General features: G+C 38.4%; 2 protein-coding genes across 4 annotated transcripts in view; one reads left to right on the top strand and one right to left on the bottom strand.

The window, feature by feature from the left end:
* Positions 1 to 11,163: 11,163 nt before the first annotated feature.
* On the bottom strand, positions 11,164 to 13,836 carry TKTL2 (transketolase like 2). Its single transcript, XM_077752755.1, has one exon. The coding sequence runs from the start codon at positions 13,825 to 13,827 to the stop codon at positions 11,950 to 11,952; it is 1,878 nt and encodes a 625-aa protein (XP_077608881.1). The 5' UTR covers positions 13,828 to 13,836; the 3' UTR covers positions 11,164 to 11,949.
* A 9,303-nt stretch (positions 13,837 to 23,139) lies between these two features.
* The window catches only part of TMA16 (translation machinery associated 16 homolog), a 51,369-nt gene continuing 47,927 nt past the window's right edge, over positions 23,140 to 26,581 (top strand). For all 3 annotated transcript variants that reach the window (XM_077752742.1, XM_077752743.1, XM_077752741.1), the window contains exon 1: positions 23,140 to 23,262. In XM_077752742.1, coding sequence (XP_077608868.1) covers positions 23,260 to 23,262 — 3 coding nt within the window. In that variant the 5' untranslated portion in view covers positions 23,140 to 23,259. The remainder of the gene's footprint in view (positions 23,263 to 26,581) is intronic.

Genomic DNA, 26,581 nt, shown 5'->3' with positions numbered 1-26,581 from the left:
ACAGAAACTTAATAAGAGTTGTTTAGTTCTGGGGGTGGGGGGAAGGGCTACAAGAATCAGATATTTTTTTAATGTTTCGCTTTTATTTACAAAAGTAGGATATATACAATTGTTGTTTAGATTGCGTAAGGAATAGCTTCCTTATATCTCCAGAAAAATAGAGTGTAAAAACAAGATAAGAAATATTCCCAAACAGATAACCACAATAAATTTTCCTTCATCAGTTCATTCAGTCGTTAACCGTTTCCTGCTGGAGCCTGGGTTAGTAGCATTGGGCCACTTCGCAACTTAAACTGAGAAGTTTCCTCTGATATCCTGATGTAGTCCACTGATACAGTCTGAAAGTTGTCTTAATGATGCCTTCTCAGAAGCCTGTCCTCAGAGCCCATTCTCTGAATTGTCAATCGTAGTCCAAGGTTTTACGTTTCCTAAAGACCTTGGAAATTATCTTCAGGCTGACGTACCACAAAACATGATTAGTCTTGAAACAAAGCTTACCACAATCATGATTCAACCGAGGTAATAAAATTTAGTTTTTGATAATGGTAAACATTATGTAAGAGTAAAGGTAGCCCATTTCATCAGTAAACCTATTTAAGTCTAGAAAAAACAATCTCAAATAGAACAAAATGCAAGCTTTTTACATTTAACATTGATGAATCAGAAGATACAGGCTTTTTTAAAAAATTAAAATGATCAGACTTTGTTATAGAATTATCTTAATTATAGAAGCCTGGAAACTTAAAACATTTTTGAGTTAGTATTTGCAAGAAAGTAAATTTTAGATATAGTCCAACCTTGGGCTAGAGAAAAATGACCTTTGTGGGCTGGATTTATTCCTCAGGCAAACAGTTTATTATGTCTACCTGGTACAAATGGGCTCCAAGTAACTAAAGACCAGGGGTCTTGAAATTTTTTCTTTACCTATTCACATAAAATTTAAAGTGACATTAAAAATTTTTTGTTATTAACTTAAAGATGCAACATCTCTCATACTATTAATATTGCCTTTTAAAATAAAATTGTTATATCACATTTTTAATATATCTGATGGAATTAGAATGACATATCAAATCTGAAAGGAATAAATGAATTCTGACTAAATGAAGCAAGTTCTTTGAAGTTCAGGGCACCATGCCCTAGACTGTCCTAGACTGCAAATAGGGGGAATATTTTGCCCCGGACCTGCATTTAATAAGTTCTGCTATTAACAAAGCAGTTTTTAAATCTAATTTGTGGAAATTGGCATCAAAAATAAAACAAGGTATTGGACCAAAAGTAAAATGGAAGGTACAACAGGTATATTAATTATTATATTGTGTTTTATATATACAATAGACTCCACACAATATACTAAAGTAAAGTCAATCTAAATCTAGTAAGTTCATGGTAGCAGTATATACCGTCAGAGATAGCCAAGAACATCAAAGATAGAAAAGCAGACAAACAGCCTATTAGTGACAACAAGCAGGAGTTTTACACCCAAATGAAATCATGCATGTGGCTGTGCATTATCCAGGAATCTGGTCACATGTAAAGGAAACTGTGTTTCTTATAAATCTAAAGCAATAGCACAAAAAAGTAAGCAATCTATTGGTCTATCGGAAACAAACATGGAACTTTAACTTCCTCTACCTTGAAATCATACAAAGTATAATTTCATACAATAGACACAATGAATGAGAATCTTTACTTTCTTTTTTAGGAGGAAACTGAAAATGTCTTTCATGAATCTTAAATATTCCATTTCCAAAATCCCATAGTTGGATAAGATATAGAGACATGTCAGGACTTGCGAACTGGATGAAATAAAATGCTGCCATCTTTAGTATTTTTTACTGTTTTATTTGCTTTGCTTTCCTGAATCTCTAAGCAATAATGCTTTGACAATAGTTGAAGCATAGGAGGAAAGAACTTGTTAAACAAAAATGTCATCATTGCCACCACTCCAATCCACAATATGTCTTGAATTCAGAACATACTCATATGGGTTAAAGTAACTTTCTAATTGGCTAACCTTTACCAAAATTAGCAAGCCAAGGAAAGATGTAATGATTTATTGCTGGTTCATGACTGGATTGAAGAAGGCTTTGCCAGAATCAATATTATGAAATGTTCTTTTGTTTGGCATTCTAAAGATTTCACAACTGGTGATGAATGATAACAGTAGGCTAGGTGAAAGGTATGACTTTCTTTGAAAAGTGGTAAAAAGGTGAAGTTATGAAAGAAGGTATTGGAAAAAAAATCACAAGGGTATTCTCAGGCAGATCAATGTTAGTAACAAAAACGTGGATTTAAGAATTTGGAAATAGATTCATTTAAAATCTTCCACACTTACATGTCACATGGAAAGTGTTCAAGACCTACCCCCTGCAAGTCCATCTACCTCAGTTTGAAGACTGTGGCCATAACTTGCTAAAATTATTACACTGAGATCTCTTTAGTATAACTTCCTAAAGAACTTTTACTAATATAATATTTTTAAATGAAATATTAAAATGGAATATAATCCATGAAGCACCTAGGTGGCTCAGTTGGTTAAGTGTCCCACTGTGGCTCAGGTCATGATCTCATGATTCATGGGTTCGAGCCCTGCATCAGGCTCTGTGCTGACAACTCAGAGCTCGGAGTCTGCATCAGATTCTGTGTCTCCCTCTCCCTCTCCTGCTCACACGCACTCTCTGTCTCTCTCTGTCTCTCAAAAATGAATAAAGTTTTTAAAAATTTAAAAAATCAAAGGGAATATAATCCAGGTGTCATTGCATCAACAGACAAATTTTTGTGGAAATTGACCATCTATTTCTAAAATTTATATTGAAATCCAAAGGACCAAGAATAGCCAAGGCAATCTTGAAAATAGAAAGCAAAGAAAATGGAGAACTTAAACTACTAAACATTAAGACTTACGAAGAAGCAACGATAATTAAGGGAATGTTGCTGGACATAAGGGTAAACAAACAGGCCAATGGGACAGAAACAAATCCGTGCATGTATAGTCACCTGATATATGAAAATGGTAACACTCCAGTGCAGTGAGGGAAGGATGTTTCGAGTTTTTTTTCGTGGTGCTGTACAACTGTGTTAAAAATTGTATCTTGAACCCCACCTTCACACGACATACAACAATCATTTCAAGATGAATTGTAGGTCTGTATGCCAAAGATAAAAATATGAAGTCTGCAAACTAAAGCACAGAGAATATCTTCATTAGCTTTGGAGAGGGCAAAGATTTTTAAAACATAATACAAAAAGTAACTAGTTGATGAGCAGAATGTAGTCCTATTTATCATATAAAGATGCTCAACCTCAGTCATTCAGGAGGTGCAAATTAAAACCATGATGCAATACCACTTAAACAATAAACCCCAATTAGACTAAAATAGAAAATAAGAGCAAAACCAAACCTTGATGAGAAGTGTACAACGTGAACTCTCATATTCTGATATGAGAGTATAAATTAGTATAAGTACTGTGGAGAGGGTTGCAACATTTAGCAAATAAAAATATAGAATACTGTTTATGAAAGAATATTTGGCAGTCTATGTTAAAGGTGAAGCTGTACAGACAAAAGACAAAGCAATTACCCCTGATTTAATAACAAATAAAAATAAATTCACGTGAATCCTTTTCTAGGACCATCTCAAGATGAATGGAGCGTTGGCACTCCCGGCATGATGTCAGACTTAAGGTTTTATTGCAGCACATCTGAGCAAAACACGATAGACCACCATGGAGCAGAAATCGTGAGCCTTTGTCTACTGTCACTAGTGAAAGAATATTTTTTCTCAGTCCTGACCTAGACTTCTGGGGGCTGCAGTGTGCTTCTTCTCTTGGTCCAATTATGGCTGGAGTTGCTGAAATTGTCCAGTGAGGGAACACATATTTGGGCACTTTTCAACAAATTTTTGGACTTCTCTGCTGTGCTTTTGTGGAGAATACTTAGCACTTTAAATTTATCAACCTCAGAATTATTGAAGAGTGTTCCCTTGCTCTGTAAACTGGCTTGCTAATGAAACTGGCGATTACATTTAAAACTAGTGATCTAGAGGCCTTTTACAATGTAATTACTTTATTTTTTTTCCTTAAATAGTTTATTGTCACGTTGGTTTCCATACAACACCCAGTGCTCATCCCAACAAGTGCCCTCCTCCATGACCATAACGTAATTACTTTATATGGTACCAACAAAGTATGACTTAATGGAAGGCAGGCATTGGATAGTGAAACTGGAGATTAAGTTTTGTGTAGTATAAATGAGGCATTATTGAACAAAAGAAAATTGACTTTATTTAACCCTTTAAAGCATTAAGCACTGTATGTCAATCTATAAAAAACCTTCTATACAGAAACTCTACATCAGTAATTCTAAGGATTGACATATTCTAGTTGAAATATCTTTCTTGACTACAGATTAACATATAGGTAAATATTTGCTTCTTTCTCCCTGAGATGTCACAAATCTTCTAAGGGCTCAATGCAGTTCATCAAATGAATCCCACTTCAGATGGTATATATAACTAATGGTGTGTCTTAGAAACCAGGTAATATTTTCATTTTGCTTAGTGAATATTCTAATATCTGTACTTCTCATGTGGGAAAGCATTAATAATGTTCAAGGCCTTTTCAGGTTTCTCATTTAATCTAAACCTGGATAATTTCATAAATGTGTCTCACGAGAGTACTGCTAAAAAAGTACATACTTTAGAGATGTTTAATGTAAACTCAAAGTTCCCAGTTTAGGAAAATTGAATTACATTCTTAGGCAAAAAATTCCAATAATTTAGCAAGCGCAGAAACCTTTACTTTGCCTTTTTAAAATTTAAGGAACATTTGTCAAAGTTATCTACTATAGTCCAAGGAAAGTATCTTATCATCAACATCTTCTGAGACATTTTGGGCAATGGTAAATGCTGTCCTCAAAAAAAAAAAAAAAAAAACACCTTTTTTTTCTGAAGGCAACAGTTTTATAGAGCATTTATTTTAACACCATATAAAGGAAACATACTTTGAAATTTTTTAAAAGGTTTGCTCATTTCCTAATTTTTAAATGGATTACTGCATTTGATTAATCTTGGAAGAGGAGTCAAAGAAAGAAAGAAAGAGATCACAAATTTATAATGTGGGCATACTTATATACTATATATACTCCAACATCAAATATTTATTATTAGAATGTTCCACCTCAAAATTGTTTTGCTATGTTTGAGTTACAAAGTTAAGTTGTCAGATTCATTACATAATTGTTTTAAAATTTAAATTCCTTATCATCTGACAATCATTTTAATTAACAAAACTGTCATTTGGAAACAATTCAACAGGGAATTGTTGTGATGATGTGTGACATGTGTTAATTTTTTTAATTTTTAATTTTAGAGAGAGAGTGTGCAAGCAGTGGGGAGGGACAGAGAGAGATGGGGAGAGAATCTCAAGCAGGCTCCATGCTCAGTGTGGAGCCGGATGTGGGGCTCCATCTCACAATCCTGGGATCATGCCTGAGCCAAAATCGAGAGTCAGACACTTAACCGACTGAGCCACTCAGGTGCCCCTGTACATATTAATTGTTTACCTTTACCTTTGCTAGCAATCATCTAGGGGTGACTGATAAGAATTTTGGAAGTAGCTGGAAAAAATTAATCTTTTTTTTAAATGTCATGCCTCCTGTGAGGAGTACCAATTGATATGTTCTGAAATAAGAATTTAATAAGGAGGGAAATCCCTTTTGTCTCTTATAAGAATAGTTTGGTGTATTGTTTAGATTTAAAGGCAGGTTAACTTTGATTTATTTAAGTATGAGGTATCATTATAACATGCAATTGATAAATGTCCCAAGGTAAAAGTTAAAAACTAAATTAAATAAATAAATTCACGTGTTTACCAAAATACTGTATATTAATGTTCATAGCAAGCACTATTTGTAATAGCCTCAAAGTAAAAACAATTTCAATGTTCATCAATAATTTAGATAAATATCCTGTGGTATATCCGTGATTTGGAACACTGGCCAGCAGAGAAATTCAATCAACGCCAAGTACAAGTAAAAATATGGAAAATTCCACAAACACAATGTTCAGTAAATGAAACCAGATATAAAATAGTGCACACTGTAATATTCCATTTATGTAAAGTTCAAAAACAGGTAAAGGTAATCTGTGGAGCTTGAAGTTAAAATAGCGGTTCCTTTGAGGAGAAAGAAGAAAAACGTATGGGAGGGGCAAGAATGTGGCTTCTGTAGTGCTGCTATAATTCTTCACTCAGGTGTGAGTTAGATGAGTGCTTCCACTTTGTGGAAGTTCACTGAACTGTGCACCTATGATTTGTGCACTTTTTTGATTGGATAATATACATCAAAACAGTTTGTTTGATTTTTAAATAAAAATGTATACGGAAGGATTTAAAGTACAGTAAATCCTTGGGTTGCAAATAACTTGTTCTGTAAGTGTTCCTCAAGACAAGGAAACATTTTTAATAAATTCCAATTTGATAAACGAGTGACGTTTTGCAATACGAGTAGTTATGTGTCCCCAAATGTCACATGATTACAACTGAGCCAATGGTTCTTCTTCTTCTCTCTCTCTCTCTCTCTCTCTCTCTCTGCGGGATTGTGGGTGATCAGCAATGCAATGTCACATTTCTGCGAAATCCTCAAAAGGAGGCAAAAGAAAGTGTCATTGGAAAGGTTCCTTGTTAGAGTTTCATGAAAAGAAAAAGATTCAATTGAGCAGATAGATAGCAGTGATTAGTGATAGTGGAAGTCTTCCTACACAATAACCCTCTTCTGTCTTCCCGCACACAAGCCACGAAGGTTTTCAAAGGTAAGTGCAGGTTAATTAATTTTTGTGTATATGCTGTATTTTCTTTTTGTATTATAGTATTTTATTAATTTTTTAAAAATTTATGTTTATTTTTGAGAGTGAGACAGAATGTGAGTAGGGGAGGGACAGAGAGAGAGGAAGACACAGATTCTGAAGCAGACTCCAGGCTCTGAGCTGTCAGCGAGATCATGACCTGAGCAGAAGTCAGGTGCTCAACTTACTGAGCCACCCAGGCACCCCAGTATTGTAATCATTTTTATGTAAATCTTTTTGGGTTGTAGAATGAATCATCTAAGTTTCCATTATTTCTAATGGGGAAATTTGCTTTGATATGCAAATGCTTTGGATTACAAACATGTTTCCGGAACAAGTTATGCCTGCAATCCAAGGTTTTACTGTATGTGAAAACAGTACCATTTATGCATGAGTGGGTTGGTGTAAATAAACAAGAGTTAAAGCGTTCTAATATCCTTGCATTGTCTAGAAAGAGTGAAACTACCAATTAACCAACCCCCCTCACTTCCAAATGACTTGTATAGCTGATTGAGTTAGGCGGTTCTTAATATAATTAATATCTATAATATATTTGACCTCAATCTCTTACCTAAAGAGTAGATGCTATCGGAATAGTTCAGGGAGTAGTGTTTAACTCAGATGAAAATTTGAAATGGAAGTATACTTTTTAGGTTTTAGGAATAGATTACTATATACCCAGTAATTTTCAGAGGATGACTAACTTGTGCTAAGGGTAATTATCTATTCTGCTGTCAAACTTTTTGTGTATAAATGGAGTTTTAACACTTCAGTGCTACCATGAGAATAGAGCAGCAGATCCAATCCTAAAGAGTCAGATCAGCTTAGCAGCAACTGGGGACCGAGGGAAGTTCACATTAGTGTTTCTTAGATGTACAGATGACTCTGTCTCCTGAATAGAAAGGAGGAATGGAGACATTGACTTGACCCATGGCCCGTTGGCAGAATAAACTTGTGTTTGCCTCCATCTGTTTCTTATTCTCCCAGAAATTGGTCACATCGGTAAATATGGGATCACACTATGCCTATTTGTTGTATTTTATTTGTATAAAATTACCGTTTATACTGCATAAGTAATCTATCAGAAACATAATTCGGGGGGGGAATCAAAAAGCAATGAGACAGGTATGATGGAATTTAGGAATGAGTTTTAGAAACAAAACAAGTGACATTCTCTTTCTGGAGAGTAAGTTTCCTCATCTGAGAAAATGGGGATAATAATACAATACATATTATTTCAAGATTACTGTGAGAATCATATGAAACATTAAAATCAGGCTCCACGACATACCAGCTATGTGACCTTGGGCAAGTTATGAGCACATAATCTTTCTGGATTTTAGCTTTCTCATCTCTAAGATAAGAATATAGTAGAATGTATCATTCATGTAGTAATTTTCTTTTAAACACATTAGTATAAATAGTACACATACATGTGAATGTATACATCGTATATGTGTGTGTCCGTTTATTTTCACCTATATGTGTGGGATGCTTCGTTTGCTTTTGAAGTACACTAATCCATAATCGATACCACAATGCATTTGTTAATAACATATGGTTATTCAAATAATTTTTCATTGGTGAAATACATTGTATTTAAGATAATAGGTTTGACCAGAAATTTAATGCATATTGCTCTCCCTTTGAAGGAATGAGATATAAAAATCCGGAAAACTCAGCAGTCTATCTTTTGGAGACAGCACTCCAGATCTAGAGCTCTATGTCTTTCACTTCACAGAGTACTCTTGACCCAACTAAAGGATTGGCTACTCCTTTTGGAATATAATTGGTTCCAGGGTGGATAATCAGTACACTTTATAGTCCTTCTGGCAGTGTTATCTTTTGATAAGTTCAACATTCCTTCTTAGCAGTAGGTGCCCAGACCATGCAGGCTGTAAAATATTTAGAACTTCACTCTTATTCATGCCCAACTTGGAGCAAACATTTATCCACTGGGCTTATAACAGCATCTCACAATAGAGAGCTTACAGCAACACACTGCATGACTGCTTTTTTGCCTTCTTGCAAATAAATGTGTATTTGTTAGATTTTGGTTTAATGGCTTACATGGATTCCAACTTATGACATAGTGAGAAGGTTGTCTAAATTTCATAATACCTGCACATGTGAAATAAAGGTACATGTACAAAGTTGCAACAGCCTTAACCACTTTCCAAACTCTGGAAACACAGCCTTCCAGCCAAATAAGAGCCACTTCTCCTCTCACTGCTTGTCTGGCCTAAATCTCTAGCTAGCAGTTGAAGAGGCTGGGAGAAGGGAAAGGAGAAAGGAAACCAAGCAAAGATAGTAACATGCCTTTGCCTGAGGGTGAGCGGCTGCTAACTATGGCCCTTTGCTTGGGTGAAATGAAGCAAAAGAAAACTGAAGCATTGCTTAATAAATTAATCTGAATATATTTTATTCACTGAATCCTGATTGGATTTTTATCATTTAAAATGATGATACCTAAATGTGGACAAGGATGTCAGGGGATCTGTCCAACTTTTCACTCAGAGCCACAGTGAATTTACCCACACTGAATACTTTCTAAAGGGGTAGAGGGAAACAAAAATAAAATTTTGTTTGAATTTCATCATAAGTCCTTTTCATTCAATTGCTTGATATAAATATTTAAATATTATATTTATATTACATAAAATATTAAGAATTATGTTTCTTCTTATAATTGGTTTAAGGTGGCTCACCTCTTGTGTATATAATCATAAAATGGTTTTATTTTTTTCATTAACTATGATCATTTGTATTCATTTTTTTAAAGTATATTTATTTTTTTGGGGGGGGGTGTGCACGTGAATGGGGGAAGGGCAGAGAGTATGGAAGAGAGAAAGAGGATCCCAAGCTCATGGGTCTCAAACTCACAACTGTGAGGTCACGACCTGAGTCAAAATCAAGAGTCGGATGCTTCACCAACTGAGCCACCAGGTGACTCTCATTTGTATTCTTTTGAAACTGCCTTTGTCTCTTTCTATTATAAATAAGTACCTTTCATGTTGTCTCTAATTTGATAACACTTTCAGTCACTTTCACTTATTAAAACAGCTTCTCCCATCACAATAATATTTCAGGACCTCCTTTATCTGTCTTGATAGTAATGTCCACCAATACTTCTCAACCCCCCAAAACCAGACCCTCTCTGACTGTAAGCAAGCGTGGATAACTAAATATCAGCCAGTACCTCATATTATTGTATTAAGAACATTTGCAGGAAAGATTCATAAAGGCTTCCTTGCCTTCTTATAAAGAAATATTCTTACCAGTCTCTGGGATCCCATTAGTCATTATAAAACAAAACAAGACAAAACAAAACAAACACCCCACAAAAACCCCTGATCTATTGTCATTATTAAAGGTGTGTTTATGCATGTAATGTTGGAAACAGATTATTTTGCATCCCACAGTTATGTATAAGCCATAAAAGCTGAAGCTCCTTCCCAGTATCTGCAAATTATAACAAGCAATTTTGCATTAGCAGTTTATTTGGTTGTGCGTCCGAATCAGTGTTATCTCTAAACTTTGAAAAAGTTAGAGATGGAGACTATTATTCACTAGTACCCCACTCATAGATATATATAATGTTTGGCTGACATTACTATATGGGAATAACTATATGGAATTCCAGTTATAGATCCCATGCGAGAAGTACAACCAAATGGATTTTGGTTTTGGTGAAATAAGTGAAGTAATTTTTTTTCTCATTTGTAGTTTCTGAATTTCTACAGTGATCCTATAGCAACTTTTTTTATTTTCAAAGTACTTTTTAAATCTTATGAAATAAACAGAGCAATTATCATGATCAATTTCCAAAAGAAGAAACCAGAACATGCTCAAAAAAAAGAAAGACACTAGGAAAATAGGCAGCCCCAGAGCTCTGATTCCCAGGTTAGTATTTTTTTGATCTCTACCATACCTTCTGGTATGGTACAATACCTGACACAAAGAGGTGATGCCTCCAAAGAACTTAATGAGGGCGCTTAAATGAGAGCAATAAAAATATAGAATTACCTGATATACCAGAGTAATTTTAAATTTAGTTTTGGACCTCAGGTTTCCCTTTACTTTATCTGATTGCTACTTTTTTTCTTATATTCCAACCAAATAATTTGTTTTTATAGCTAACAGTAAGGAACCTGCTTCAGAGATGACTTTTCAGTCCATACATTGTTCTCTAGTGATTTACCCCCAGCTCGGACCTTTTTCCAGGATATCTGTTGGGAGACACACTTCTTACTCCTGAATCAGACAGAATATCAAGGAGAAGCCAAATCACACATGCATGGCACAAACTAAATAAAGCTGCTAGGTTTTCAGTGCTTTATTGCAATGATGTTAGTATCCTTAGATGAATATAATCACGTTAGCAGTCTGGTTTGATCACTGAGAAAATAAAACACTTCTCAAACCTCACAGAACAGTGTGAGATGCAGACTAGAACGAGTTATGCTTTCATCTCTTTGTGAAACAGTCACCACATGCAGGCCAGGACATCATACAGGCATTTAGTGCTGCTCTACAGCTTCTAAATGGTAGAGGAGAGATGAGGCAGACATCAGAGGGAATTTCAAGCCCATTGCAGTCAAACATTATCCAGGAAGCATCAGATAGCATAGCATTCCATGAAAGCTGTAACTTGCTTCAAAACCTGGACTATCGAAGCGTACTATTAAATTCACTTTTTTGTGTTTTGTTTTTTGTTTTGTTTTTATTTACAAGGAAATTACACACATTTGCAAAACTGTTAGCTCTATGTTGATTCTCAACCCAGTTATTTGTAGTCTTCCAGGAAACTCTGAGGTGGTTATTTTTTTTGCTATTCTGTTACTCAAAATGTTATAACCTACTTTAATGATTTAAAAATGAGAGCAACACCTGCATATATACAGATAGTTTAACGGATAGTAACAGTTTAACAGAAAGAATTAGGAATGAAGAAAGGTGTTGCATGTCTCTCTCTTAAAAAAAAGCGCAATGGCATAGATATAAATGATGGTTTGGTAACAACAACCAAACGAATGTAATATAAAGACGCCACTGTTTTAAGATCAAAGCAAAGCCAGCCAACAGACTTAAGAAATCAGCTATGTTAGTTCATTAAAGTATTTTTCACAGCCGCTATGATGTGTCTGGCGCTGATACCAAACTTATCCAGCAATTCACCCGGTTTTCCACTTTGAGGCACTTCTGACACTGCCAGTTGATGAACAAGGATGCCAGGCTCCCCAGAGACAGCTGCACATACAGCTTCTCCAATGCCACCTTCCCGGTAGTGATCTTCCACTGTGATGATCCGGCCACCTGTAGCTTTTGCATTGGAGATGATGTTGGGGGCATCCAAGGGTTTAATGGTGAATGGGTCAATGACACGGATAGAAATACCTTGTTGAGAAAGACTGTCAGCAGCTGCTAAGGCTTCATGCAGAGTAACTCCAGCTCCGATAACTGTGACTTTGTCATTGACACTCTGGCGGATGACCTTGGCTTGTCCAATCTCAAAATTTTCTTGAGGGTTATAAAGAACTGCAGTTTCTGGTTGGCTGGTCCGAATGAAGCACATTCCTTTGGTATTGGCAGCCAGATAAACCGCATACTCTGTTGAGACGGCATCACTTGGATAGAAAATGGTACAGTTGGGAATACTTCGGAACATGGCTAGATCCTCCAGAGCCATCTGGGAGGGTCCATCTTCACCAAAGGATACCCCACAGTGGGAACCAGTAAGATTGATATTGGTTTGAGATATGGCGCCCATCCTTATCTGATCAAATGCTCTGGTCAAAAAGGCCGCAAAGGTACTAACAAAAGCAATGGTTCGACCACGTGTGGCACAGCCTAGTGCCACACTCACCATGTTTTGCTCAGCAGTAAAACACTCAATAAAACGCTCAGGGTGGTCTTTATTGAATATCTCGGAGAAGTTGGAGTTTTTTGTGTCACCATCCAGGACAATAACCCTTTCATTTGCGTGGCCTAATTTCGCCAAAGCCAAACCAAAGGCTTTCCTAGTAGCTATCTTGTCACCAACTACATAATCAGGCAGAGAGGTCATTTTTATATTCCTGATGCTGATTTGAGGTGAGTCTTCAATGGGAGGTTTGGGTATTAGATTCCTGTTGGTCTGTATCTGACTCTCAATTAATTTGATGATTGCATCTACTCTGTCTTTCGGCATGGGCTTTCCATGCCAATTTTCGGCATCCTCAATATTTGGAATACCCCGGCCCTTGAAGGTCTTTGCAATTATGGCAGTGGGCTTGTTCTTCACTTGAGCCGCTTGCCCAAACACTTGGCATAATCCCTCCACATCATGGCCATCCACTAGGTAAGTATTCCATCCAAAGACTTCACAGCGATTCTGATAGATGTCTGTGCAGTGGCCAAGAGGTGTGACTCCACTTTGTCCTAAGCGGTTCACGTCGAAGACTGCCACCAGATTGTCTAAATTGTAGTGAGAAGCAAAGGCCAAAGCCTCCCAGATAGAGCCTTCGGAGGATTCGCCATCCCCTATAAGGCAGAACACCCGGTAGCTCGCCTTGTCGAAGTACTTGCCAGTATACGCCATTCCACACGCGGCACCCAATCCTTGCCCAAGTGACCCTGTTGCCACGTCAACAAACGGCACTCTTGGGGTGGGATGTCCCTCCAAGTCACAGTGAATTTTCCTCAAGTTCAGCAAGTCAGATTCGCTGATGTTGCCCAGCTCTGCCCAAGCGGCATAGAGGACTGGAGCAGCATGGCCCTTAGAGAGGACGAATCGGTCGTTGTCGGGGTGTCTTGGGTCTGCCTGTTTGTACCTCATGGTGTGGAAGAAGAGCACGGACATGATCTCGGCTGCGCTGCAGCATGAAGTGGGGTGGCCGGAGCTGGATGCACACGTAGCCCTGATAGAATGAATTCGAAGGCGGTTGGCCACGTCCCGCAGCACCTGCACGGTGTTCCCATCAGGCTTGCAGTCGTTGGCCATGACAGTACGCTCAGCGGTTCCCTCGGAGCAAACGGCGCCTGTGCACCCGGCACAGTTCTGTCACGTGACCACTACCCCCGGCCCCGCCTCTTCTAGGAAGTGAGCGCCGCCAACGGCAAGAGCCGCGAGAAGAGAGGCTTTGTCGCGAGACGCAGGGGCTGCTGTGCACCGCTTATTCTCCTTGCGTGCGCCGCCATGACCTTCTGCGCTCAGTGGAATGTATTTTTATATTAATTTTGTCACTTGCATGTTCAACGTTATTAAAAATAATTAAAGTTCTTCATACCTTTCCTAATGTTATACATCCAAAAGGGATCATTCTCGTTTCCATGTGTTATACGGAGAAATTTATGAGGTTGTGCTTTTTTTTTTTCTTCTAATGCATTCTGCATATATTCAAGATTTCACCGCTGCTTTATAGCTGGCATTAATAGAAATGACCCAAAGTCACTTTCAATCTAGCCAATATGGTAACATATGCCAACAGAGACTTTCTCAGAACAACTGAAAATTCTGTCTCTGACTCATAAAACTACAATGGCTTATTTGGCCAACAGTTGCAGGAAGAACAAATTTAAAACCACTCAATGGCAGAGTATCTAGTACTGCCGTTTTCCCAGTATACCCTAAAATGCTATAACTCTTACTATGAGTAATTTTTTAAAGTTTATTTGCTTATTTTGAAAGATAGTACAAGCCGGGGAAGAACAGAGAGAGGGAGAGAGAGAATCCTAAGCAAGGTCCCTACCGTTAGCCGGGAGCACGATGGGGGACTTGAGCTCACACATGGTAAATCATGACTTGAGAGGAAATCAGTCCCGTGGCTTAACTGACTGAGCTACTCAGGCACCCGGCTTTGAGTAATTTTTAATATAAAACTAATTTACTTACATTAATTATAAAACTAAATTTGTGACAGCGAGCTCATCTAGCAGGTGAGAGTCATTGTGTGTCATCAGAAAAACAAAAATATGACAGTATATCCTTTTCCATGTTGCCGTAGTAAGCATCTGGATTCTTGGACAATAGTACTTAACATTGATACTGTATGAAAATCATGACACAGGGAACAGCAACAAAACAATGCCTCGGTTCCACCCCAAATTGAGTAATTCACATCTGTGGGACTAGAGCCTGGAAGCTAAATATTGTTATATATACCTGTTGACTTTAATGTTTAGTGAAGTTAAGAACAGATAAACTGCAGATAGACTTTAAGACTGGTGATTCTTAATATTGGTTGTAGTTGAGAATCATCTGGGGAGTTTTTTAAAAAAATATCATGTCCAGGCTGCATTCCAAACAAATTAAATCACAATTTTTGCGTGATGGATAAAGATGTCAGTCATTTTAAAGGCTCCCCAGATCATTTCAATATCCAGTCAGGTTGCAAACAACTAACTCAGGGCGGTCTCGCTACTTTACTCTTCATACTTCTCTTACATTATAGCTCAGATAAACATTTTATATAATTAATTAATTTTTAACTTATTTTTAATGTTTATTTATTTTGAGAGAGGGTGGGGAGAGAGAGAACACGAGCAGGGGATGGGCAGAAAGAGGGAGAGACAGACTCCAAAGCCGTCTCCAGGCTCTGAGCTGTCAGCACAGTGCCCTACAAGGGGCTTGAACTCACAGACCGTGAGACCATGATCTGGGTTCAAGTCAGACGCTAACCGACTTTGCCACCCGGGCACCCCTCTCAGATAAATACTTTAAATATTATTTGCACTTGAACTAATTCTATCATTTTCGTTTTTAAGGGTACATATTAGAGTAAATCATAATGGTATGACATTAACTAGCTCTTAAGATTTCCTGAAGGAATGTTGGAGTTGGAAAAGTCCTTAAGGTCATTGTGGATTCATTCTCCCCATGTTCTTTGCAAATTAATGTTTGTTTATCTTTTTCAGACAAATAAGGGAAGAGAAAATAAAAACAGAGTTGACTAGGGCTGAGAGTGAATATGGGAATTAGAAAGAAAAAGTTTTCACAGCGTCGTAACAGGACAGGAAAGCAATTAATACAAACAAAGGTAGCTCACCATTATTTTGGTTGATGAGAGCTCTAATAAATCCAAACAACTGGTAAACTACATAGCATAAAAATGATCCATGAGGCAGCGTTCACATGAAAAAAATTTGGGAGATTTAGGAACTACTTAACATTTCTTTTCAAGTTCCTCAATTTTTCCATTCACTTAAAAATATTGCACAACTATTTCTCAAAGTATTAAATAGAAAGCTATTAACATGAGTATAGGTCAGTTTTGTTAAGAAAAGTATGTGGTTTTGGAGATCTAATACCGTAGATAGTGAATGTCCCCTTGTCATTCAGTGAGACTGGATTTTTACATGATATAAAAAATAATATGTTATAAAATATCTGTAAAATATTTTCAAGGTTTTTGAGATTTTTTAAAAAGGAAGGCTGAAAGTTATATATAAATTATTAATTTTTTTAAGCATTGTAATCTTTTAAAATATATTTTAAAATATACAATGGAACATAACAGTATAAGTATAAAGTATGCATAATCTTATTATGCAAAATCACTCAATGTGGCTGTGAACACAGTTTAGTCAAATAAATCAAAGCAATGACAGCACATTCTATCTTCTTCATTTAGAAGTGGCTATTACTGACAAAAGGCCTGCCAAAAAATTTTAAGCCAACATGTTAAAAATTTAGTTGTCTTGGAAAAAGTCCATCACTCATTTTAGAGGTCATTTTGCAAAACAGTCAAAAGTCTTCTGAAATAGGAGGAAATTATTAATTTTGGCTTATTCACACAAAGCAGAGGTTTTCAAACTCAAGTGTTTCATGGCTAGGAGGTACCATGAATAGCACATGAATGTCAGATATAAAATAAGAGGTTTGGAGTGGTGTATGACAAACCGGAGAATCTAAGCCCACCTAAAGACACTAACATTTGGAAAAACTGTGAACATTTTGTTGGACAAAAACCCCCCACGGAATCCAAAAAAATGTATCTTCAGGCTGCTGGTTTTGACCCAGTTCAAGGTATGTTAAATGTAAATAAAATGTATTATTGTACATTTGTTTAAAATTTCCACTGTGACTCTTTTTCTCATGGTCTTATTTGCCACTTGAACTAATTCTATCATTTTAATTTTTAAGGGAACATTAAAATGGCCGGGAGCCACACCAGCCTCTCTGGATGGCAGTCACAGCAAGGATATGGTAGCGTTTGCACAGCTCCAGCCATGAGAAATGAAAACTGGTATCTCCTTCTGCTACTACTGGCTCATGTTGGAAATGAGGCTGCTGGTATTGACCAGGCCTCACAATATTCCAGATCAGACCCATATTCTGAACACAGATACCTCATAAGGAAAAGCATATTCCTGCCTTTACAAAAGAGACTTTAGACGAAAGCTCTGTGGGCGATTGTCAAAAGGCTCTTCCTATGGGCATTGCAGACCCAAGACTTGCATAATAAAGGGGGTTAAGAACACAAGGGTTACAACTGAACCTGGCCCTGAGACAAAGAGCCTATTTTGGGGTTAAGGTACAGATAAGAGCAGAACACAGTTACTACATATATCTTTGCTAATTGGTGAAGCATAGCAGTCCCTTCCTCAAGGCCTCCATTCCACAAACACCCTCCCTTACACTGGCAGCTGGGATGAGGACAGATAAGAGTAGCTAAAACATAAACCCAGGTGCTAAGACGGACACATTTAGGGCCCCCATGATGGTTTCCACAAACAAACCAACTCAGAAACATTCATCCTCTTGAGAGCCAGACCGAATGACTGCTAGCTTATCTATATACAATTTAACCTATATGTTATCCTGTTTTTCACTAAGAGCATCTTGTTAATTCCTTGGTTGTAAATTCACTATAACTGGGATAATTCTGCAGAATATCAAAAACTTGTTACTGCAAAAGGCCTCCCATTGTAGAAATTCCTTTCTCTGACTTCATGTTGTTGCTGAACCTTTAAATAAAGACACAAAAACCTACAGGACGGAGATGCCTGCCTGGTGATCAGAAAGAATCTCGGGGCTCTCTCACTCTCTCTCTCGCCGACACCGTCCATCCTTCGGGGACCCCTGGACCTGCCGGAGCCGGCGTGGCCTCCAACAGGAACATATTAGAGTAAACCATAAGTTGCTGAAGGAATGTTGGAGTTGGAAAAGTATTTGTTATAGTGTGCACTTCAAATGAAAATAAAACCTAGGAGGATCACCGGTACAGATGGCTATGGAGGGAAAATTAAAGTAGCAGAAACTGGTAATTGGAATGTCTACAAGCCTACAATAGAGAAAATAAAGCATACATACTGATGACTTAGGAGCTCTATCCCGATTTGTGAAAATATACATTTTTGTTATGTGAGAGTGAGTTATTTATTATTTAGAGGTTAGAAACATTGATGTCTCACTGATACCTGAACTGTTGAATTTTGTGAAAATGGAATTATATAAAAGAAAGACACAAGTGCTGACTTCATCTTTTTTGTTCCATTGTTTGAATCTGGTTAGTTTAGGAGGCTGACTACTGAGCAAATGAGGAAAAGTTTCTTGTGTTAAGGCAGTAAGATTCTTATTGCTCTACTTGTTTGAATTACTGTTTTGAAAGTCAGGGCTGGTGCTATTATTGCCCATTATACTTTTCCCATGGTTTACAGAGTTCTTATTTGGGGGAAGAGGGAACAGACAATAACATATTTAGGAAAGTAAGCCCTAACCTTACTGTGGTAATCATTTCACATATATTAAATTATTACATTGTATACCTTAAACTTACACAATTTTGTCAATTATATCTCAGTCAAGTTGGGGAAAAATAAAGTGCTTCTCTGCTAAGCCTATTATCTCTGCCTTTTTAATTTGTTTTTAAAGACTGATTTTTTTCCTTTCTGCCTTTGAAATAGTTAGTAATTTATTATTATTTTGCAGTGCTGGATTTTACCGTGGTAAAGATTTTCAAAGAAAGTTGGGGTTTGTTCTATCAGGCGGCCTGGTAATCTTAGGAATTTTAAGATGGTTAAGGAAGATAGATATAGAATATGCTTCACTCTGGTGTTAGTTTGGTTCCCACAAAAGCCTAGCCTCTCTGAGGGTTCTCCACTGAATGCCCTAAGTGTCAACATGGACTCCCCATTGCGGTTGATCGAGACTCAGATATATCTCAGCCCTATGTGAGCTCTGAGAACTATTTGGTTTATTGCTCCCAAGTTGTCACTTGCCTGACATTTTAGAAATCTACCTTATGCAAGGATACACCTTTGAAGATGTTTGGAGGTCTTTCTCCAGGCATTTTCGTCCTTGCAAGCACACTCCCTCCAAAACTGTAGCCAAGTCAGCCATCTGGGGCTCCTGTCTCTCTTCCCTTACCTCCACAAGACTGGCTCGCTCTTGTGTAAAATAGCCTTCCCTATCACACTGTCTGGAAAGGGCCTCCAGGAAGATGATATAGTTCACTTCATTTGTTTCTCTTCTTTAGGCATAACAGTTCTGGGCTGTCTGTTTTCCAATCTGTGAAAACTTGTATGGTTTGTTTAGTTTTCTAATTGTTTATGGCTGGAAGGTACATCTCACTCCAGTTACTTGTTCATAGCCTCTGGCTGGTATTTTATATGCCCCTTGTATGAGGCAGATAATCTCCAGATAACTATAGCCCAAACTGCACCTTCTCCATTGTCTTTCACACAGTGACATTACCACTCTGACCCCAGAAGACTTTGGAGTTTAAGATTCCTACACAGAAGTGGGGAGAGGGGCATTAGTGGGAGGATTTGGAGGAGTGTCTAGGTGATGTCAATTGCCAGCATGTGGAGAAACTAAGTCCAACAACTCTGAAGGGTGAGAGAGCTGGGGGTCTTTACAGCCCCAGGATTTATCTTACCTATGGCTAACAGATGTTGGGTGATGCGTGGGTATGCAAAGCAAGGAGGCCATAAATGGCTAAAAATCTCCTTTTGGGGAACCATATTTCAAACAACTGGATGCATTAAATTTTGAGTTTCGCACCATCAGGCTTTTGAGTTACCAGATTCCATCCTGCCATAAAGGTCAAAACAAAAAGGTCCTTGGTATAGGACCCGTCTTTAACCCATTTACCGAACAACTAACTCCCTATTGAAAGACATTTTATAATTTCTCTCCCGCAAACATTGTCACAAACAGGTCAAGAGAAAAATTACATCCTATATAACAAAAGGCTAATTTTGCTAATATAATCAGTACTTCTAAAAATAAGTAGGATAAGATGATAAAATAGCATAGGCCTACTCCCAAATCAGCCCTGATAAAAGCAGCAGAAAAGGGAAGGAATTGGCAGTTGGAAGTAAAATCACAACTGTGAGAACCCTCACGGGGGGTGGGAACTAGCGAGTGATGGGGTGGGAGGTGGGCAGAGAACACAGCAGTCGCCGGGGGAAGAGGACACCTGTGGCAGCCGGGGAGGAGCTGGAGAACATTTAATTTTAGCTCCTGTCTCTCTTACTTCACCTTCCTGATGTGGCACATCACCGGCCTCCCGACAGGGTGAGGCGCCAGCAGAGAAGACAGAGCCCAGCTAACATAAGGAGCTGATGGAAATGGGTGTGGCAACGCCAACTCCCTCGCACCTTCAGCCTCCTGTGCTCCTGTTAGCAAAAGTTCTGCTGTTCCTGGACCCTGCTCTTCTGAGACTTGACCCTCCTTGTTCTCAATTTCCAAGAAGGACACATTTAAGAATATGACTTTCAGCACTTCCCCAGTACACATGACAGGAGGTAATCAGGAGAGCTGATTCCATCAGTGAAATGTGACGCCACAGGTCAAGAAAAAGACATACCTGAGGAGTATATGTACTAGAAAAGAATTTTAAAAAATTAAATTTGGGGCACCTGGGTGGCTCAGTTGGCTAAGCGTCCGACATCAGCTCAGGTCATGACCTCACGGTCTGTGAGTTTGAGGCCCACGTCATGCCGTGTGCTGACAGCTCAGAGCCTGGAAATTGGAGCCTGGTTCGGATTCTGTGTCGCCCTCTTTCTCTGCCCCTCCCCCACTCACTCTCTGTCTCTCTCAAAAAAGGAATAAACATCAACAAATTTTGAAAAATAATTAAAGTGAACAACACATGCCACATTAAGTACACTGATTAGAAGAGATGAACCAATACTTTTAAATGAGCACAATATATATTCAAAAGAGTTGAGGAAGAGTACGGTGACAAATCAAAAGGATAAGAAATTACTTTAAAAATTATATATATGTTAGATACATTATATATGATATATATTAAAAGTAAGATATATGGTATATGTTAAAAAGAAGTTACAGAATATTTTGGACATGATGTCTTGCCCATAATATTATTTAGCGGTTGAGTCTGAATAGGGAAAAAATTAAGTCTCATTTTCAAAACCCAAATTAGAATGAAAAAAAAAAATCTCTGGATACATGGTTGGTTGAGTTGTTGGCAATTCAAAATTTAGGAACGGGGTAGGAGCAGGTATAGATTACGTGATTGGTAAAACGGTTAGTAACAGGTGAAAGAGCCAGAGTAAGACTTGAGTATTTATGGGATTGGTGGTAACATAGATTTCAGGAAGCTGACTGGCACTGGGCTGGACACAGGGAATGGGGTACTGAGGGTATAAGTTGTATCATAGGAAATAGAGCACAGAAATAAACTGTAAATATTTTGGATTAACTGGATTCATCAATAGATTAATGTCTCCATAACATATATTGCAAGGGTGACCTTCATGGTGTAGAGTCACACAGAATGCACTTTTACACACTTAAGAGCTATATGAAAATGCCTTAGCCCGAGATATAGAGATCCTCTGAATTCTTGTAACAATTTCAAATTCTTGTTTACAATTTAATCTATATATTTTTAAATGGATATATTTGTTGATTAAATACATATATCTACACACACGTAACTAGGCACACCCAACGTCACCTTGCTTGTGACTTCTTTTCATGCTTAGTTTTCTCTTTTCATTCAAGTGACAAGGTTCTCTCCTTGACCAAAATCTACTTAGGCTCCTCAAAGTTTTTCACCTAGGCCTGGAATTTTAGATTTCCTGTTTTTCTTTGCATTGTCCGATTTTAGCAAGAAAGTCATTCTGGCCAGAATCCCCAATCCTCCATATCTGGTTAACCTTGATATCTACATCCAATCAGGCTCCTGTTCCTCCAACATCTTCCACGTGATCTCTGATCACCCTGCACTCACTACAGCAATAATCTTGGAAGGTTGGTTTAGTCATAATGTCTCTGTACCCCTGATGTTTCCTCTTAGTAATTTTCCATCCACTAACCCTCACCCTGCTCCTTGGCTATAAATTCCCACTTGCCCAAGCTGTATCCCCCACTGCAAGCCTCCATTGCAGTGATCCTTCTACTGGCAAAGGCCCTCCCCCTTAAATAAAGTCCACTTTAGCATGCTTTAACAAGCCTCTTGAATAATTTTTTCTCTTTAGTATCAGTCTCTGCACAACTCCCATTTTCAAAAGGGGATTTCAGAGACAATCACGTGTAAAACAGCTTTCCTGTTATCCTGCCATCTTTATTTTCTTCAGAGTATTTACACTATTTGAGATAATTGTATATATTAATGAATTACTAATTAGCTAATTTACTAACACATTGCACGGAATGCGAGCTGAGAGCAGGAATACGGTGGGGGAGTATTCCCAAAGCCTGGCACACAGTGGACAATCAAGTATTTGTTGAATGTTTACAGTCTGCGGAATCCTAACAGAATACGCGTAAAAGACCCGTACACGTTGGGAGAAGAAAGCCGAAAAACTAGTTGGGAGGAACCCTGGATATGTAGAAAGGGCCCTTAATGCGTGAACAAAGACTCAGTGGGGGAAAAGCCTTGCTCAAGGTAACTTAGGTGAGCAGAGGGCCTTTTGCCACACTAGGACGTGTGCCATCTCCTAACGGTCTAACCGGGAGGCAGCCAACCTCAATGAGGCAGGAACATCCAAGACAAGAGCCTCGTCCGAAGAGGCTTTTCAGGTGGGGGGCGGGGGGGAGGGCGCGCTGTGCACCAGGGCAGATGATGTCCGAAGTCCGCACTCGGGCCTGGCACGCCACTAGCCAGCCGGGCCTAGCATCGGCGAGCCCATCAAATGCCAGGCCTCACAGTGGGCTCTGGGCCAGGTTCACCCCCGCCCGAAACTCCCTCCCACTGCTCCTCGCCCACACGTACGCAGGATGTCGGCGGGCCTAGGACTGAAAAGTCCAACACGGGATAAAAAAAGACTTGGTGTTGGTTTCCGGGGAAGTTTTAGAGAACCGTACTCGCCCCTCCCTTTCCGGTCCGGTCCGCCCCAGTCTTCTCCGGCAACCACGTGTATTTAAGTTGGAGTGTTTCTCTCAGCTGTTGCCACTGTTGGTGAGGTTTTCCAGGTCTGGGCGGCGGAGGTTCTCCGGGGCCGTGAGGACGTCACCATGGTGGGCCCCCTCCCGCTCCCCTGACCCCCCTTCTCTCTCGGGAAGACTCCCGTCGGGCAGGCGGGAGGGAAGGGGGCAGTCTTGGAAAAGCGGGAGAGGGGAAGCGGCTAAGTGATTACACTGCGCGGTACGCCCCGGTAGCGGGTGCTGGGCTGGGCAGCCCCGAGGCAGGTGCCTGGCCCAGCGTCTGGGCCTTAAAGTTCAACTTTTGGGTTCTGAGCTGTTCACAGAGCTTCCCTGCCCCCTCGAGGGAAAAGACTCAGGTGTCCATTTTCTTGCTATTCACCAAAGTGTGGGGGGCGGAACGATGGGGGGAAGGTAGGCAAAACTTGAGAAAGTGTTGCCTCCACACGTGTGTGCCACGTCTTGCTCGTCTAGACTGTTTAGGCTCAGTCTCTTCCCTTCTCGGAGTCCATTCGCCGCCCTTGAGTGATGTGCTCGTTTGGCAAATCCTGTCTTCATCCCCTCCCCCTGGGCCCCTCTCCTCCGTCCCACCAAGAAGCTCGAACTATTCTGTTGTTTCTATTAAAAATTGAGTAGATGCAAAATAATGTTTACGTTAACATAGTGAAGTGTAAAGATTAGCAACATAAGAAACGCCCGCTTATCCATTATCCAGTTAAATAAAACTTTTGAAAGCCTCTATGTTTCCTTGACCCTGTAACCAACCTTCAGGAACCCTTCAAGTAAACTGCATTTAAATTTTGTATTAATTACCTTGTTTTTTTGTTTTTATAGTTACCACTTAACGTTGTATTTCAAACTTGTTTCTTCTGGCTTTTTTTCTTTTTTTACTTATGTTCATTAGAGTAATTCTTGAATACGAAAATGCTTTATACCTTTTCAACTGGTTTTTAATAAAAACAACAACATAAAATTTGTATTCTGGTGAAAAAAGTTAGGATACTCATGCCACAATGTCTTTTGTCCCCTTTGTTCTTTTTTCTTTTTCCCCTTTTCATTGTATGCCTGTAAGTTTTGTCGTTCACATCTATATGGTCTGTTTGCTTAAATTATTCATGTCAGTATACGTATAGATTTAGTCTTTTCGCCTTTCGCTGCACTTTTGCTATTTCCAACTCTTTGTAAGACAATTTTCTTCCGTGGCCTTTCCATTCCAGAGTGGAACATTATCCATTGATATGATTGTGAGTGATTGGGGGTTGGTAGGCATTTGACAAAGTTGTCCTTGACTTTCAGAATTTCACTTTTATCAGGCTGTATGGTAGGAGGATATTGCCTTGTCATAGGAATCGAAAGAGTGGCATATAAATCTGCTCTCCTTGGCATATTTCCTGCTCTTTCATTTTTCTGGTATATCACCAGTGACTGTGCTGTGTCCTTTCTTGAGTTTAAAGTCAGCTTGGCACTGAAGGTTTTCCGTCTTTAAAAAAATTTTTTTTTACATGTTTTATTTATTTTTGAGAGAGACAGAGACAGAGTGCAAGTGGGGGAGGAGCAGAGAGAGGGAGACAGAATCCAAAGCAGGAGCTAGGCTGCGAGCTGTCAGCACAGAGCCCAATGTGGGGCTGGAACCCATGAACCATGAAATCATGATCTGAGCTGAAGGTGGTTGCTTAACCAACTGAGCCAACCCAGTGCCCCTCCTTCTTTTTATGTCAGTTACTCTAAAGTTCTTTCAGTACAGCTTAGAAAGTCGGTTATGGAGTACCAGAGGACTGAGTTTGGCAACTGTCTCTGCTAAATTTTGATCTTGGTGAAATTACTTAACCCCTCTAAGTCTCAGTTGCCTCATCTATTATATTGGGATAATCATAGTAACTACCTCATAGAGTTGTGAAAATTATATGTAAGCCACTAGCCCAATGTCTGGCACTTGGTAAATGTAGTTTAGTTATTGTAATTAACATTAGTAATGGTAGTAGATGATAACAGTGAGCTTGTAGTTGTCTACTTTTGTTACTTTGTTCGTTTTTCTCTTATTTTGAACTTGTCCTGGAGTTTTACAAATTCATATCTTCTATCAAAACTTGAATTCAACTGACATGAACAGTCTTTTTCAAATAATTGATCCCACACAGCACTTCATTCTGCATTTTAAAACGTCTTAGTGTGCTAAAAGTTATTAGTTTGGTGTGTACTGTACATAAGATACTCATGGGTATATTCCTTTGTATATAAACCTATTGTAAAGTTTAAGAGTGCTTGTTTATCTCCCAGGGTAGATTATAAAAACATTCAAAAGTGTGCTGTTATCCTCCTTGATTTATCTTTACATACTACTGTGGGCCTTAACTATTAGTGACTACCTACATATTCCTTAATGACAAGAATTGTGTGCTTTTGGACTCACTTATAAATGTAAGCTGTAACAATGAATCAGCTTACTAAATCTTGGTTACTTTTTTTTTTTTTTTTACCAGCTGCATTGAGATAAAGTAGATTTATAACAGGGTATAAGTTTAAGATGTACAGTGTTACGATTTGATTTATGTATATATCGTGAAATGACTAGCACAATAAATTTAGTTAATATATCACATAGTTATGACTTTAAGATTTACTCTTTAAGCACCTTTCAAGTGTACAATACAGTATTAGTAGTAGTAGTAACCATGCTGCTCATGTTTGACCTCAAGAACTTGATCATCTTGTAACTGGAAGTTTATACCCATTGACCACCTTCAAATATTTCCCCCAACTTGTTTTTTTTACTTCTGTTTGTATGAATTTGGTTTTTTTTTTAGATTCCACATTATGTAAAATCTTACAGTTTTTGTCTTTTTCTGTCTGACTTAGCTCTCAACATAGTGCTTTCAAGTTTCATCCATATTGTCACAAATGGTAGGATTTACTTTTTTATGGTTGATAATTTATTGTATATGTATGGATATGTGTGTGTGTGTATAATACACCCCACGTTTTTTCATTTGTTGACAGACTTCGGTTGTTTCAGTGTCTTGGCTATGATAAATAAGGCTGCAGTCAACAGAGGTGCAGATACTTTTTCAAAATAGTGATTTCATTTCCTTGGATATATACCCAGAAGTAGGATTGCTGGATCATATCATAGTTGTATTTTTAATTTTTTGAGGAACCTCTCTGCTATTTTCTGTAGTGGCTGTATCCATTTTCATTCCCACCAACAGTGTGCAAGTTTTCCCTTTTCTCCACATCTTCACCACTTATTATCTCTTGTCTTTTTGATACCAACCATTCTAACAGTTGTGGAGTGATATTTTATTGGGGTTTTGATGTGCATTTCTGTGATGATTAGTGATGTTGAGCACCTTTCAAAGTACCTGTTGGCCATTTGGTATTTTCTTTGGAAAAATGTCCTTTGCCCATTTTTAAAAAA

Source organism: Crocuta crocuta, unplaced genomic scaffold, assembly GCF_008692635.1.
Source record: "Crocuta crocuta isolate KB4526 unplaced genomic scaffold, BGI_CrCroc_1.0 scaffold346, whole genome shotgun sequence".
In the NCBI taxonomy this organism is placed as follows: domain Eukaryota; kingdom Metazoa; phylum Chordata; class Mammalia; order Carnivora; family Hyaenidae; genus Crocuta; species Crocuta crocuta.
This window is presented reverse-complemented; position numbering and strand designations above follow the sequence as displayed.